This window comes from Dendrobates tinctorius, unplaced genomic scaffold, assembly GCF_039654945.1.
Source record: "Dendrobates tinctorius isolate UK_male_01 unplaced genomic scaffold, ASM3965494v1 ptg000158l, whole genome shotgun sequence".
NCBI lineage: Eukaryota > Metazoa > Chordata > Amphibia > Anura > Dendrobatidae > Dendrobates > Dendrobates tinctorius.
Window position 1 is genome coordinate 13,889,453 of NW_027361825.1, and position 17,744 is coordinate 13,907,196.

At 44.4% G+C, this 17,744-nt stretch overlaps 1 protein-coding gene across 1 annotated transcript; it reads left to right on the forward strand.

Moving 5' to 3' along the window:
- Positions 1-2,946: 2,946 nt before the first annotated feature.
- LOC141051882 (uncharacterized) lies at positions 2,947-14,922 on the forward strand. The gene is made up of 4 exons (XM_073548997.1): positions 2,947-3,322; positions 12,446-12,556; positions 13,120-13,142; positions 14,466-14,922. Exons 1-4 carry the CDS (start codon positions 2,989-2,991, stop codon positions 14,625-14,627), a joined length of 630 nt encoding a protein of 209 aa, XP_073405098.1. The 5' UTR covers positions 2,947-2,988; the 3' UTR covers positions 14,628-14,922.
- The last annotated feature ends 2,822 nt before the right edge of the window (positions 14,923-17,744 follow it).

Genomic DNA, 17,744 nt, shown 5'->3' on the forward strand with positions numbered 1-17,744 from the left:
TTTTTTACCAAATAGGCAAGACTCTTGGAATCCTCTGGGGCGTGTCTTTGGGCTGCATAATTACCCTGTGAGCCACAGCCCCATGTAAAGACAATTATAAAATGGGCACTGAATAAAAAGACCCATATCTCTACAACCAAATGGTGGGTTTAGAAAAAAAAATAAAAATCCGGAATTCTCGGGGGAGCATCAGGAATGAAATAGGAGCAGAAACTGCACACTTTTGACCTGGTGACAGCTCCTCTTTAAATAATACTGTCAATTGTCCAAAATTAAGTCTCACAAACGAAATGGTTAAATCTTGATGGAGGTAGAATCTCGGTGGGTCACCGTACTATGTCTCCGCATCTAGTTTTATTGTGGCTGTGTACGGGAAATTATGTGAAATGGGTTCTTAGCAGCCACATCACATGTATGTCTAATACAACATATAGGACTAGTGGTCAACTAAAAGCCACACGAGAATGAAGTGGGTCATCTATTATCCTCACGACCACAGAGGTTTCTTCTAAGTAGCAGCTCAGTCTGAATGACTAATGTTTCATGTTCTTTCCATCTGTGTGAGTCTTACATCTTAGTCCTAATGTTCTTATTTCTAAATAGGATTATTTCTAATGATGCATTAAGCCCCACACTCTGAGCAACATATTTTAAAGTCTAACTTCTTGACAAAATAACATATAACAGGTACTGTGCTCTTGGTTACACCATTGCAATAAGTTTCCTGTGTGAAGCCACTATCTACAAAAATTGGTCTATACCTGTCAATCATATTATCACATCTTGACTCTGTGACCACAAATGATTGTGTGCCTAGAGTAGATGAAGGAAGACATAAACAGAAAGAATGTCCTAATGTGCATAAAACTATAGAGCTATAGAGATTTTGTAAGAGAATTAAAGGTGTCATAGATTTAACAATCCCATTCCACCCCAGTGATCATTAAGGGTTTCACATGCTAAGTGAGAATTTTGGGTAAACTGTAATCCCATCAGGTTAATTAGGTCATCATCTGGTTCCTTTTGTTTGCTGTTTGATTTTAAGTTAGCCCATGTACCAGGTTCTTGGTAACTTTCTCATTCAGTAAAAAAACTGAAGGACTGCGTGACCCCAAAGGCCTATTCTCTAAAGACTAAAGGCCCCGTCTCACATAGTCAGATCGCTAATGAGTCACTGATTTTGTGATGCAACAGCGATCTCGCTACATGTGACACATAGCGGCGACCGGCCTCCTCTGCTGGATATTTCTGATCGTGCTGAGCCATTTTTTCATCGTCGGCGTCCCGCTGGCCAGCATGCATCGCTGTGATTGACGCCGACGAGTCACCTCGTTGGCGACGCAGGCTGGAATCGTTCAGAATAGCTGCTGTGTGACAACGCACCAGCGATCCTTACCAGGTCGCACCGTTATCGGGATCGCTGGTGCGTCGTTGAAGAGATCTGCCTGTTTGGCAGCTTACTAATGACCATGTAGCGACGCACCAGCGATCCCTACCAGGTCGTATCGTTGTCGGGATCGCTGGTGCGTCGCTATGTGAAACGGGACCCTAAGGTTCCAGTAGAGAGAGAGAGGCTCTCTGCCTAGGTTTGTACTATTTTTGGGAAGAAGACCTTGTTTTAGCAAGTTTTGCCTCCTAGAGACCAGAATAGTCTGGCACCACTTCCGGATGGCTTCTCCCAGTGCTACTTGAGGTGATTGACTGGTCTCTCCCTCATGTATACATAGGATTTACAAGTCTTATCCTATTCTTGAAGATATACCTGAAATGCTCTAGCATTTCAGAGAATATTATACCCGGGTACAATTGTGCAGCCAGTCTGAAACTCATGCTGCCCATACTTCGAGGACCTGCCACTTGTTCAAGGAATTGACTTAAATTCCTTGTAAAAATCTATGAGCTCCCCTGATTCTGCTGCTATTTTCCATTTTGCACTGTGACAGTCTACTGCGGAGAGAGTCATATTTGTTGCTTTTGGAGTGCAGTATGTGAAATTACTGCATGTAGTGCAACTGAGCATTTTTTTCCTCTGCGGATGTGCGCTTTTACCGCTCCCTCCCAGATGCTGCCAATCATATCTCAGCAGTTGATCTAGCAGTCTGACAGCCACAGATACTGAGCTCTGATTCACTGCGTTTGAGAGGGATGGGTATTGGGTAAAAGTGTATGCCTACAGAGAAGACGCTGAAGAAACGCTCAGTTGCACTACAAGCAGAGATTTCACATACTTTTCTCCAAAAGCAACAAATGTAAATATCTGTGCAATGGAGCAATGCAGCACAAAATGAAAAACAGCCGAATCGGGGGGCGTTCAGGGATTTTTACAAAGAATTTAACTATTTTTTTTTTGCATAACAGGTGCTCTTTAAGTTCTGTATCCTGCATAATTGAGCTCCATGGTATAGGCAGTGCTCATATACGTAAGTAGTGTAGCCCGACCATCTAATATAATGCATATGTCCCGTGACAGTAGATGAGGGAGAAAAGGATCAGGATTTTGGAATTTGAACAGGAGATCCTTTTTGTTTTCAGAGTAGATAAGCGATTGATCGAGGAACCTGGTACTGGTTTTCTTCCTCTTACCGTTGAAAAAAAAAACCACTCAACTCAAAAGAGTGGTCATATGTGCGAATCTGTGGAAATGGTTATCTGCGAAACAAATTTTAGGCCAAAAGCCATCTATTGTATGGCCAGCTTAAAGTTGAAGGCAAGAGGTGATTTTAACTATGGTGTAGGTAGGCGAAATTTAGCAATGAAGTTTTAGCAAAAAAATTTTGGTCATTGTCATCTGTAAAGAAGTTGGATATGTCTGAAATTGAACTGTAATGGTCAAACAAGTGTTTGGCCAAGTGAAGATATGATCATTTACCAATCAGTCATTCAAAAGTTGTTCAACCATCGACTTGCTTGTATCTAATATGTATGGCCATCTCTACTACTTTTACAGGAGCTGTCCAAGAAGGATTGGTGGTGACGCAATCAGAGAACATGACAGAAGAAGTTGGAAAATCGGTGACCATCACTTGCTTGTTTAAATCTGAGTCTCCTTCCTACTCTGTGACATGGTCCATAGGCTGCAATAGTAACCAGGCAATTCAGGATAACCCGTGTTACCAGCGTAGGGTAAATATCTCCTCCCCAGATGCTGTCCAAACACCATACAACGCACAAGTAAACACCTATCAGGGGAATACCACAATCACTATCAACAACCTGACAGAGAACGATTCAGGAACGTTCTGCTGTCATATAACGTCTGGTAGAAAGAATGGAACCGGAGCTGGAACGAGACTGGAAGTCACTCGGAAATCATTTTGTTCAGGTATGTTATGAGCAGTAGTTTATATACACATCTATTGAACTGTAAGTGTAACAGGACCTAGGAGACCTATATAACTTTGCATCAGAGGAAAGCAAAAAATACAACTTGAGAAATAAGAAATTTGTCATAAAAGGACGGATGCCTGACTCAATTTGGACCCAAGATTGTAGGGAAAATTGATTAAGCATTTTGTATACTTTTCTATAACCCTTATGTTATTTTCTTGATACTATCACAATAATGGTAGAGAAGTCCCTGGTGGACCTATCTAGACTTGTAAGATCGATCTTCCTACAGAGCGTTCATCCATCAAGTCCCCATGGCTCGAGATCAAGCTGAAGGCCGTGAACATATTATTTATTATTTAACACAATTAGCTTTTCTACAGTGTCACTATATTTTTTTTTTTTTTTAAATCCTCACAAACTTGATATTTTACTCCTTATTCCCTTGGTCAGAGATGGATGCTGTGTGTAACGTCCATCCGCGAATCTGGGCTGCAGTAGGGACAGCACACCGAGAAACCCCGAGACACTTAACCCCTATACATTGATCTGGAATTGTAGCAAGGCCCAGGGGGTGGCTGTCTAGAGGAGAACGGCAGGCAGTAGCAGAGTCGAATATCCAGGCCAAGGTCAAAAACCAGGAGAGTAGCAGAGGTACAAAATCGTCAGGCAGTAGAGGGGTCAGCAATCCAGGCTGTCAGAGTCAAACAATAGCAAATCACACAGTAGCACACAGGGGAACCAAGAATATATTCGGCGGCGTGCAAGACCAGTCCCAAGGTATTTGAGGGATCAGGTCATCCCTCACAGGTTCCCGGACTGATGATATCGTCAGGACCGCCTCCAGGACCAGGCCAGATGGTGATGCACCAACCCCTTCATGACTGACAGAGGAGCGGAGCCTGCATCCACCAGATGCCTGCTCAGGAGCCCCTTCTCTGTCGCCGCCATCACTCGGGGGCGAACCACGGCGCCTCCCAGTGGCCGAGGCAGGAACAGCAGGCCCCGAGTCAGACGGCGACGTGACAGTCCGAGGCCTCCTGGTGGCCGAGGTCGGGACAGCAGGCCCCGAGTCTGACGGCGACGTGACAGTACCCCCCTCTAAGAGGGGCCTCCGGACCCTCAAAACCCGGTTTGTCAGGGTGAAGGAGATGAAATCTCCTAATTAATGCTTTGGCATGGATGTCCCCCGCGGGGACCCAGGACCTCTCCAGGCCATAGCCCTTCCAGTGTACAAGATACTGTACTGACCCTCTCACAAGACGGGAGTCAAGGACACCCTGGACTTCATACTCCAAGGTACCCCTGACCGAAACAGGAGGAGGAGGGGACTGGATAGGATGAATTGGGGAGCGATACAGCTTGAGGAGAGATTTATGGAACACGTTGGGCAACTTGAATGACTGAGGGAGTTTTAAACGGAAGGCTACCAGGTTAATCACCTTTATAAATTCGTATGGACCAATAAATCTGGGATCCAGTTTGGCAGACGGCACTTTAAGGTTGATGTTTTTGGTGGAGATGTCTCCAACTCCCAGGTACAGCCCCTTAGATCGCCGTTTGTTCACAGCCGAAGCCTGTCTAACTGGGCCCCTTTCAAGTTCGAGTTTTTAAGTGATGTATATTTTGCAGAAAAAGGGGGTAGGCTTAATGGAGTCCTGGTATCGATTATTTAGGGCAAACTCAGCTAATGGCAGATGTTCCACCCAATCGGACTGATGTTCTGACACATAACAGCAAAGGAATTGCTCCAGAGCCTGGTTGGTATGCTCGGTTTGACCATTGGTTTCGGGGTGGTAGGCCGAGGAGAAGGACAACTCAATACTAATGCGTTTGCAGAACGCCCTCCAGAACTTTGAAACGAACTGGGTACCCCTGTCCGACAGAATATTCACCGGAGCACCGTGCAGACGTACAACATGCACAATGAACAGTTTACTCAAAGTTTCGGAGTTAGGTAACCCCGACAGGGGGACAAAATGACACTGTTTGCTGAACCTGTCCACCACCACCCAGATACACGTTTTTCCATCTGAGGTCGGCAGGTCCGTAATGAAGTCCATGGAGATGTGGGTCCATGGACTCTCAGGGGTGGGCAAGGACTGGAGCCAGCCGGCAGGGCGATCATGGGGGGACTTGGCGCGGGCACAGACGTCACACGCTAAAACAGTCTTTACAGTCCTTAACCACCGTCGGCCACCAAAAATTCCAAGTTACCAGTCTGGTGGTATTATTGAGACCAGGATGGCCTGCCAGAAGAGAGTCATGCGATTCTTTAAGAATTTGTAGGCGAAACCTAGCCGGAACAAACAATTTTTTTGGGGGCGTAGTGTCAGGAGCTTGTTCTGGGGACCTACGGATCTCCTCCAGAAGGTCCGACTTCAGAGGCATCTACTTCTACAATAAACGGGCGGTCCAGATCAGGCTGAACCAAAACCGGGTTGGCCACAAAGCACTCCTTTAGCGTAGAAAATGCCTGAATTGCCTCAGGGTTCCAATTGGCCACGTCTGCCCCTTTCCGGGTCAAATCTGTGAGTGGTTTGGCAATTTCTGAGAAACCCCTGATGAACTTGTGGTAGTAATTAGCAAACCCTAAAAATCGCTGCATCGCTTTTAGCGATTTGGGTTGTACCCAAGCTTTAATAGGTTGGATCTTGGCAGGATCCATTCGGAACCCTTTGCCTGAGACCATGTACCCTAAAAACTGTACCTCCTCAGCAAAAAAAACACATTTCTCTAGTTTAGCAAACAAGGAGTGTTCTCGCAGTCTCTGCAGCACAGAACAGGCGTGTTGAGCGTGTGTCAGGGTCAGCAGAGTAAATCAGAATGTCATCCAAATACATGACGACATACACCCCACAAATGTCTCTGAAAATATCATTAACGAAGTTCTGAAACACGGCAGGTGCGTTACTGAGTCCAAACGGCGTTACAAGGTAGTCAAAGTGGCCAAGGGGTGTATTAAACGCGGTTTTCCACTTATCCCCCTCTCTTATGCGGACCAGATTATATGCCCCGCGGAAGTCAAGTTTAGTAAACCAACGGGCTCCCATTAGCTGATTAAAAAGATCAGGGATGAGTGGAAGCGGATACTGGTTCTTTATAGTGATTGCGTTTAATTCGCAGTAATCAATGCAAGGTCTGAGACCCCCATCTTTCTTCTCCACAAAGAAGAACCTGGCCCCAACTGGAGAAATGGACGGTCTAATAAACCCTTTTTTTAAACTGTCCGCTATATAGTCATTCATGGCCTGACACTCTGGACCGGAGAGATTAAATATTCTCCCTTTTGGGAGACGGGCATCCGGAATCATGTCTATAGGGCAATCGTACTCTCTATGTGGGGGTAACTTCTCAGATTCTACAATAGAAAAAACATCCTCATAGTCTCTGAAATCAAACGGTATGAGGGGGTTTTTAAGCTTAACTTGGATTACTGCTAATAATATGCAGTTATCCTGACACTGCGAACTCCAGCGCACATCACCCTGGTGCCAGTCAATGACAGGATTGTGCTGGCGTAACCATGGCATACCCAAAATAACTGCAGCAGATAAATTATCCATCACAAAAAATGACATAAGTTCGGTATGTAATGTTCCCACAGACATAGCAATTTTGGCCGTAACAAATTTAACCCCCTCCTGAATAATAGATGTGCCATTAATAGCCATGGTTTTAATAGGGGCATTTAGCTTTAGCAGCGGTACACCAAGATTCCTAGCAGCCAAAGAATCCATAAAATTTCCTTCAGATCCACAATCCACATAAGCTTTTAAACACAGAGATTTTTGAACAAATGAAAGAGAGATGGGTAAGAAAACTTTAGCCGCATCTGCAGGCAGTACCTGAGCCCCTGGGCAACCATGGCCAGAGCTGCCCAGGGGCCGATGTCCCAGGAGTGTGGATTTCTTTCGTTCAGCTTTCTTCCTGAAGTCTCCAGACTGCAGCATGCTTGTGCAGGAAGATGGGAGTGATCCTCCAGGCTGTGCATTGAAGCAAGTAACAGGTGTTTAGGCCAAAAATCAGCTCAGGCAGGAGATGGGGAAAAAAAAATTTCAGGGAGACTGCTTTTGTAAATGTTGGATATATACACAAGAAGCAGTTTTTTTTGGCCGGATATAATGTAACGTCCGTCCGCGAATCTGGGCTGCAGTAGGGACAGCACCCCGAGAAACCCTGAGACCCTTAACCCCTATACAGGGATCTGGAATTGTAGCAAGGCCCAGGGGGTGGCTGTCTAGAGGAGCAGTGGACCAGAGCAGGACGGTCACCAGGGGAAAGGCAGGGAACCAAAACGTAGACAGAAATCGGGAGAGCTGCGGAGGTACAGAATTGGCAGGCAGTGGCAGAGTCGACAGTCCAGGCCAAGGTCACAGAACGGGAGAGTGGCAAAGGTACAAAAACGGCAGGCAGTAGCAGAGTCGAATATCCAGGCCAAGGTCACAAACCAGGAGAGTAGCAGAGGTACAAAATCGTCAGGCAGTAGAGGGGTCAGAAATCCAGGCTGAGGTCAGAGTCAAATAATAGCAAATCACACAGTAGCACACAGGGGAACCAAGAATATATCCGGCGGCGTGCAAGACCAGTCCCAAGGTATTTGAGGGATCAGGTCATCCCTCACAGGTTCCCGGACTGATGATGTCATCAAGACCGCCCCCAGGACCAGGCCAGATGGTGATGCACCAACCCCTTCATGACTGACAGAGGAGCGGAGCCTGCATCCACCAGATGCCTGCGCAGGAGCCCCTTCTCTGTCGCCGCCATCACTCAGGGGCGTACCACGGTGCCTCCCAATGGCCGAGGCAGGAACAGCAGGCCCTGAGTCAGATGGCGACGTGACAGTCCGGGGCCTCCTGGTGGCTGAGGTCGGGACAGCAGGCCCCGAGTCTGACGGCGATGTGACACTGGAATTGTGAATAAAATGCAGTTCTGCATGGTTTTGGGTTGTTTTTCTTTATTTCAGCTTTCATTCAGTCGTAAAATAATGTTCCCGAATCATGATTCACTAGGTCAGAACAATTAAAGTGACACCAAACTTTCCCATTTTCCGGTAAAAGATATGGTAAAATCAATCATGCCATTCAAAAGTACATCTCATTCCACAAAAAACAAGCCCTCACACGGCCATATTGAAAGAAAAATAAAAAAGTTATTGCAGTGGGAAGAAGAGGAGCAAAAAATGAAAATGCAAAAAAAAGGAAATATCCCTGGTCCTTAAGAGGTTAAGGAAAGAGTTCACAGCCTCAGACTGAGGATTTTATTAAATTTAAGGTATTGGCAAAACTAACTCTAATGTCCCCTGAAAGGGTTCTACTTTTGATGAACTTCTGGGTTCTGGGATTTCGGCATCATAGCGGAGTCCTTAACCCTTTGCAGCCTGTCACAATGAAAGAGGGAGTTCTTGCCCTTTGCACTAAACTGGAGCTAAGGCTACTTTCACATTAGCGTCGTGCGACGGCCGTCGCCCTGCGTCGGGGCGACGTACCGTCGCACACTGTGAAAGGCGTGCACAACGGGGGGCAGCGGATGCAGTTTTTCATCGCATCCGCTGCCCCATTGTCATGTCCGGGGAGGAGGGGGCGGAGTTTTGGCGGCGCATGCGCGGTCGAAAATGGCGGAGACGACGCACAAAAAATCGTTACATGTAAGGTTTTTTTGTGCGTCGAGGCTGCCAAAACACGACGCATCCGTCGCACGACGGATGCGACGTGTGGCAATGCGTCGCTAATGTTACTCTATGGCGAATAAACGCATCCTGCGGGCAACTTTGCAGGATGCGTTTTTTCTTCAAAACGACACATTGTGACGTGCGTTGCATGACGCTAGTGTGAAAGTAGCCTAACACGCACTTTACTAAGCTGATACGAAACGGTAACATACAGTGGGGCAAAAAAGTATTTAGTCAGTCAGCAATAGTGCAAGTTCCACCACTTAAAAAGATGAGAGGCGTCTGTAATTTACATCATAGGTAGACCTCAACTATGGGAGACAAACTGAGAAAAAAAAATCCAGAAAATCACATTGTCTGTTTTTTTTTCATTTTATTTGCATATTATGGTGGAAAATAAGTATTTGGTCAGAAACAAGCAATCAAGATTTCTGGCTCTCACAGACCTGTAACTTCTTCTTTAAGAGTCTCCTCTTTCCTCCACTCATTACCTGTAGTAATGGCACCTGTTTAAACTTATTAGTATAAAAAGACACCTGTGCACACCCTCAAACAGTCTGACTCCAAACTCCACTATGGTGAAGACTAAAGAGCTGTCAAAGGACACCAGAAACAAAATTGTAGCCCTGCACCAGGTTGGGAAGACTGAATCTGCAATAGCCAACCAGCTTGGAGTGAAGAAATCAACTGTGGGAGCAATAATTAGAAAATGGAAGACATACAAGACCACTGATAATCTCCCTCGATCTGGTGCTCCACGCAAAATCCCACCCCGTGGGGTCAGAATGATCACAAGAACGGTGAGCAAAAATCCCAGAACCACGCGGGGGGACCTAGTGAATGAACTGCAGGGAGCTGGGACCAATATAACAAGGCCTACCATAAGTAACACACTACGCCACCATGGACTCAGATCCTGCAGTGCCAGACGTGTCCCACTGCTTAAGCCTGTACATGTCCGGGCCCGTCTGAAGTTTGCTAGAGAGCATTTGGATGATCCAGAGGAGTTTTGGGAGAATGTCCTATGGTCTGATGAAACCAAACTGGAACTGTTTGGTAGAAACACAACTTGTCGTGTTTGGAGGAAAAAGAATACTGAGTTGCATCCATCAAACACCATACCTACTGTAAAGCATGGTGGTGGAAACATGCTTTGGGGCTGTTTCTCTGCAAAGGGGCCAGGACGACTGATCCGGGTACATGAAAGAGTGAATGGGGCCATGTATCGTGAGATTTTGAGTGCAAACCTCCTTCCATCAGCAAGGGCATTGAAGATGAAACGTGGCTGGGTCTTTCAACATGACAATGATCCAAAGCACACCGCCAGGGCAACGAAGGAGTGGCTTCGTAAGAAGCATTTCAAGGTCCTGGAGTGGCCTAGCCAGTCTCCAGATCTCAACCCTATAGAAAATCTTTGGAGGGAGTTGAAAGTCCGTGTTGCCAAGCGAAAAGCCAAAAACATCACTGCTCTAGAGGAGATCTGCATGGAGGAATGGGCCAACATACCAACAACAGTGTGTGGCAACCTTGTGAAGACGGCTGAGTTCACACGTTGCATTTTTTTCGCGTTTCCGCGGCGGTTTTAACTGCGCGATTTTGCCGCGAAAACGCGAAAAATAAGCATCCCATGCATTCCTATGGGATTCAGCAATGCTGTGCTAATGCTGCGATTTTTACCGCGGCGGAATCGCTTCGCGGTAAAAACCGCAGCATGCTCATTAATTTGCGGAATCGCGGCGATCCCGCACCCATAGGAATGCATTGTTCCGCTTATTTCCCGCATGTGGCTGTGCACACCATGCGGAAAGTAAGCAGAACAATTGCGGATGGTACCCATGGTCCGGAGGAGAGGAGACTGTCCTCCGGGCTTTGGGTACCATATCCCTGTAAAAAATAGAATTTAAAATAAAAAATATTGTTATTCTCACCCTCCGACGTCCCGCGCAGTCTTCCCGCTTCTCTTCACGCTCCGGTCCCAGTAGTCCTTTGCGAAAATGCTCGCGATGATGTCCGTTCTCGCGGGATCGCGAAGTCTCGCGGTCATTCGCGCGACGTCATCGCGAATTACCGCGAGATGTCGCGATCCCGCGAGAACTGACGTCATCGCGGGCATTTTCGCAAAGGATTACTGGGAACGGATGCGCGGGACGTCGGAGGGTGAGAATAACACCGTTTTTTATTTTTTTTTTACATTCTATATTTTACTACTGATGCTGCATAGGCAGCCTCAGTAGTAAAAAGTTGGTCACACTCGTCAAACACTATGTTTGACGAGTGTGACCAACCTGTCAATCAGTTCTCCAAGCGATGCTACAGATCGCTTGGAGAACGCTAGCATTTTGCAAGCTAATTACGCTTGCAAAATGCTAGTTTTTCCGCGGGAAAATCGCGGGAATTTAAAATGCGATTTTCCCGCGGACTGGAATTCCGGAATTCTCGCGGTAATTTCCGCGAGAATTCCGGTACGTGTGCACTTGGCCTTACAGAAAACGTTTGACCTCAGTCATTGCCAACAAAGGATATATCTCAAAGTATTGAGATGAAATTTTGTTTCTGACCAAATACTTATTTTCCACCATAATATGCAAATAAAATGAAAAAAAAAAACAGACAATGTGATTTTCTGGATTTTTTTTTCTCAGAAGTCTCCCATAGTTGAGGTCTACCTATGATGTAAATTACAGACGCCTCTCATCTTTTTAAGTGGTGGAACTTGCACTATTGCTGACTGACTAAATACTTTTTTGCCCCACTGTATATGATCATTTTGTGACCACTTGCTAAAGTACTTGAAGTGCCAGTTTAGTTCAAATAGCGAGACCTCTCTCTTTCACTGTGAGAGGGGCCCTGGAGAGTTGTAGGATGCCACTCTTACTTTTGCTAGACCGTTAGGGTTACTTATGAGCATTTTTGATAATAACTTATTAAAATCGCCAGAACTCTTTTATTTAAAAGAAAGGCAGCTTCTCTCGCTATATATTAACGTTTTAAATGTTGCCTGGCGGCTCTTTCTCTCTCTAGTGAGGGTGGGTCTTTTTCTCACCACAGGAAGTGAGGGTGGGTGTTCACAGGAAGTGAAGGGGTATTTCTCTCTCCACAAGAAGTGAGGTAGGGTCTTTCTCTCTCCACAGGAAGTAAGAGTGGGTCTTTCACCACAGGAAGTGAGGGCGGTCTTTCTCTCACCACAGGAAGTGAGGGCAAGTCTTTCTCCAAGTGAAGTGAGGGCAGGTATTTCCACAGGAAGTGAGGGCGGGTATTTCTCTCTCCACAGGAAGTGAGGCAGGTTTTTGTCCCTATACAGCAAGTGAGGATGAGTTATTATCCCTAGAAGAAGTGTGGGCAGGTTTTTGTCTCACTTTTTATAAGGTTGAGGAGGGAGGTGTTTTTAATAAGAATCTAAGAGGGACCCATATTGCTCTTGTAATATTTGCCTATTTTTTTTCTTAGTACAACAGGATCAAGAACAATTGAAAATGTATATATTCTACGCTGTCATTGGGGCTCAAGCATGTGTTATAGTAATCCTGATTGCTGTGGTTATTAGGAATCATTCCGGAGGTTTGTATGAATGTACAGTACATGTGGAAGTCAGAAATAATAATTCCCATGATTTACAACTGTCCATTCTGTCACATGTTAGTAAAGGCAGACGGCATGGTGATGAGTTGGATGTTATACACTGAGGGGAGGGGAAGCCAAATTTTATACACCAGGAGGCGAGGGGCTGGATGTTATATACCAGGGGCAACAGGGATAGATGTTATAACCCGAGGGCAATAGAGCTGGATGTTTTACACTGGGGGGAGGGGAGGGGCTGGATGTTAAACACCAGGGGCAATGAAGCTGAATATTACACACCAGGGGGCGAAGCACCGGATGTTATACACCGAGGGGGGGGGGCGAGGGGCCAAATCTTAGATGTTATAAACCAGGGAGTGAGGGTCTGGATGTTGTACACCGAGGGGCAAGGGACCAGATGTAATACACAAGACATGAGGGGCCAAATGTTATATACAGGTGCACAGAAGGCAGAGCCCAGATGTCATTTATGATGTAAGATTGTATTTATTACTGATGTAAATGTAATAAAATGTAACTAACTTCTTTTGATTATTTCACAGGTTTATCGAGATCTAAAGATCAGGTGTGTGGATAGTCATTGTAATAATACTGTACTTGGGGTGATATGAGGAGCAGATGTTGCTCATATATAATTTACTTTACGTCATCTATGGGGACAATACGGATCTGACAGCTTGGATTTCACACTCTCTGATACCACAGATGAGCGTTTCCATATTTGGCTGACAGTCATCTTTCTGTCCCATCAATATAATATGCCGGATCTGCCATGGGAAAGGGTTAAAAGGAATTTGTCAGTAGGTTTTTACTTTGTAATCTAACAGGAACATGACTTAGGGATAGAGACCCTGGTTCCAGCGATGTGTCACTTAGTTTTCTGGGTGCAGCAGTTGTGATATAAGCACAGTTTTATTTGCTGTAGATTGAGCAGAGCTCGGAATGCTGAGCTCTGTATAACCCCGCCCACACCACTGATAAAAAGTTTTCTGTTTACACTGTACATTGACAGAAAGCTGCCAATCATTAGTGGGGGGAGACACCTACAGTAGTGTGCTGATCGTTTGGCCAAACACTTCTTCATAGACATGAGCGATTATCACTTAGTTGGCTGAGCGCTTTTGTCTTCTCTTTGAGGAAAAAAAAGCACAAATAGGATCTTATGTGATTAAATGAATTAATTAATAATTAAGGTTATGCTAACCTGATGAGGTTCTGAACACACAACCACGTAAAGGCAAAGACAGTTTTTACAAAATAAAAATCATCATCTCTTCAGATGATCAGTTGGCCGGTGTCTCCATACATGCTAGACAGTCAGCTGAACCCATAGATACCGGCGGGTTCAGCTGCCATTAGTCTAATGTGTTTGGGGACCTTAAGAGTTCAATTTTCCTGAATCAGCACCACAGGGGAAACCAAACATTAGGCAATGCCTGCTCAAATCAATGGTTTGTCTACAAGATACAGGACAGGTCCTCCAGAGTGAGAGGCCGACTTTGATGTTGTTCTTCGCTATGCCAAGAGATGGGGATCCTGGACATAATATCTCTCTAAAATATCTCCCAATTAAAAAGGGTTTTCTAAACCATAGAAATATTTTAAAAGATATTCCAAGCATGTACCGTTATGGCTTATCCCTAGGACTAGAGGTCGGACCTCTACCTAGAGAGAAAACAGGGGTCCGGTGACCTCAGAAAACAGTCTAAAGTCCCCATCAGCAGAGACTATGACGAAGAAAGCATGAATATGTTGAGTTTGCGCCATGCTTTCCCCATTACAACTGAGCCAGTTTGGTCACCTATTCCCACAGCTCCCATAGATGGTGCAAGGCTCTTTACATTGTATTCTGTGGGACGTAATGCAGTTTTCGATGACTATTTTGCAGAATCCGCAGTTGGATCCTTCCGGTCTCCAATACGCTGAGATCGCTAAGAAAAGTTTCCCTAAACGGTCAGGACCTAGAGTCAATGTGGATGCCGTCACCTACTGCGCTGTCAATGTCAACAGCGAAGAACATTCGCCCAATCTTGACTGTGAATTATATTAAGAGGTCTTTAATGAAAATATCTGGACAAAGCCAATATTGTTACGCCTAATGCATTCCCTGAAGAGGACCAATGGTATCATGTAGAGGATGTGTAGAGGTTTAGCCTGATGTCTGCCTTTTAAGAACATGTTTTACATTGCTTTTACATGTTTTTCTTTATTCATCTTCACAGGTTTAATAAACTTGTACAAGATAAAATTATTTTCTTCAATATATACACGATTCCCACAGATAAGTGGCCTCTTCTCTAGCTTAGGAAATGTTTTAAAATGATATGGACAGCTCAAGGTGAACTTTCTCTCTCTCTCTCTCTCTTTATATATATATATATATATATATATATATATATATATATATATATATATATATACTGTGTGTATATATATATTTGTCACTAGGTTTTGTTAATGTTGAACTATTTGGTTTCTGCAGCCTCTATGTATCACAGTACATAGTAAGCTGCAAAATGAGTTAAAAGTGAACCTGCCATTCTGATGGCAGCATTTGGGAAATAAGACATGTTCCCCTGCAGTAGTAAAACTGCAACCAGGAGGAGTTGAATGGAGGTCCAATTGGTAAGAGCCACAATGATCGAATGGTTGTAATCCATCAAATGGATAGGTGATATTTTCTTTTTAGTCAGAATACTTCTTTAATACGAAGGGACTTGAACTTGAACTCAAGTGCCACTACTGGAAGTAGCAATCCTAAAAGTCAATATCGACCCTTTAACAATTTTTGCCACATGATTTGACAAAAAAGTCAACCCGGAATCTATTTGCAGACTCGTGTCAGAGTTTTGCCCCTCCTCAATACAAAGCAAGAGATCTGATTTGGCTGTATGAGAGGCCTCTGACTGGAGTCTTAGCATGTCAGAAATATCATTCTCCACAAGGAGAAACATTACCCTGTTTGACCCCATGCAAAGGCCTCTTATACAGTACACTCAAATCAGATCTCCTGCTTTGCACCGATGAGGGGCAACACCCCAAAACACGTGTCTGCATATATAGGTTTCAGTTAGGCTTTTATCCTAAGTCATGAGGCAAGACTCATTAAATGGTCAATGTTAACATTTAATATTGCTACTCCCAGTAGGTGGCACTAGAGTTAAAATTCTCTTTTTTTCTGAGTAGCCAATTGGCATACTTAATTTTCCAGAGGAACATAGCATGGCCTTAACGTCTCCACTGGCATATCACTTTCCACATCCACAAGAAGAGACGTTAGACCTTAATACATGTGGGAAACTCTTATGTAGGGAACACAGTACCAAGAGTTCAGGTTTGCTAAATATATCACTTGTCACAAATGAAAAGACATTCCTGAAGATCCAGTCCCAAGAGTTTCCTTAGAATTACTCTGGACCAGACCAAATCATGGGCTGCGGTTGAATTGGCTTGTGCTTTATCCCACATTGAATATCTTGGGGACCTCTGTATTGTATACCAAATTCTATCACATATATAATAAGGGGTTTATTTGGTGCTGCTCACGTCTGCATTGGAACTGAGCGGTGCCGATGACATTACAACCCCACACATAAGTGGATATGATCTTCAATTATGGTGCACGTACCCTTTTCATTAGCAAAGGACATGTGCTCAATACTTGCCGATCATGCCCAGGTCTCTGCAAGTGTGTAGGGTCATAATTTCATTGGCAACACTCAGTTGGCACCTGGAGCCCATGATATTGTATGCTCCTCCAATACAAAGACTGATATATCTACTGAATATAGAGGAGTTAACAGGATCCACCATTCACAATAGGTGATGTCACAGCTCACCTCCTCCTCCCCCGTACAATGCCTTATAACACCTCTATATACAGTAGATAACCAAGGAACCACCATTCACAATAGGTGATGTCACAGCTCACCACCTCCTCCTGTACATTGACTGATGACACCTCTATATACAGTAGATAACCCAAGATCCACCATTCACAATAGGTGATGTCACAGCTCACCTCCTTCTGTGCAATGACTGATAACACCTCTATATACAGTAGATAACACAGGATCCACCATTCACAATATGTGATGTCACAGCTCACCTCCTCCTCCTGTACAATGACTGATAACACCTCTATATACAGTAGATAATACAGGATCCACCATTCACAATAGGTGATGTTACAGCTCACCTCCTCCTCCTGTACAATGACTGATAACACCTCTATATACAGTAGATAACACAGGATCAGCCATTCACAATAGGTGATGCCACAGCTCACCTCCTCCTCCTGTACAATGACTGATAACACCTCTATATACAGTAGATAACACAGGATCAGCCATTCACAATAGGTGATGCCACAGCTCACCTTCTCCTCCTGTACAATGACGGATAACACCTCTCCCTCACAGCCACACATATTGAGGTCACTGATATTACTAAGCTTTTGTTTGCATTAAAGAGCTTGAAATGAGTTGGATGCAGTCCTAGGAGACCTCAGGGTTTAACACACAATTTTTCAGGGCAATTTTGAGCACTTGACACAACTCAAATTAATTGAAAAAATATGTGTCGACACTGATGAATTGGAGTTTCAAAAGATTCATTTCTACAGTGAAATTATGTTTTTAACTTGTATATCTTTGTAGTCAGGTTTTTTGCTTTGGGTCATTTTTTTATATTGACTGTCATGGAAATGCCCATTCGAAAATAAGTGGGACTGGACAGAGTTTACGACGCACCAAAAAGAAGACAAGCCATAATATTTGTTATGTTCCCACCCACAGGAGAGTAGACGGCGTGACACCATATATAAAGTAGGTGTGCCCAAAAGTCCCACAGGAAATGACTGGCCACAGCCCAAGGTACAGAAATAAAAATGTGTTGTAGCGGCCGTCATCAAGCAAGATGAAGGCGTCCACTCTTCTCGTGATCAGCCTGGTCCTATTCCTGATGGTTCACACGGGCACAGGTAAGAGACACTGGCATTAATGATATCTATGTGTATGGTGATAATATTCAGTCACTTAATAGATAAGAGGAAATTTACTGTAATAGTAAATATGGTTTCCTAAAAGTTTAGGATTTGCCCTTAATATGGACATAAGTAAAAAAAAAAAAAAAAAAAAAAAAAAATTCAAAATATTCTTGTGTAAAT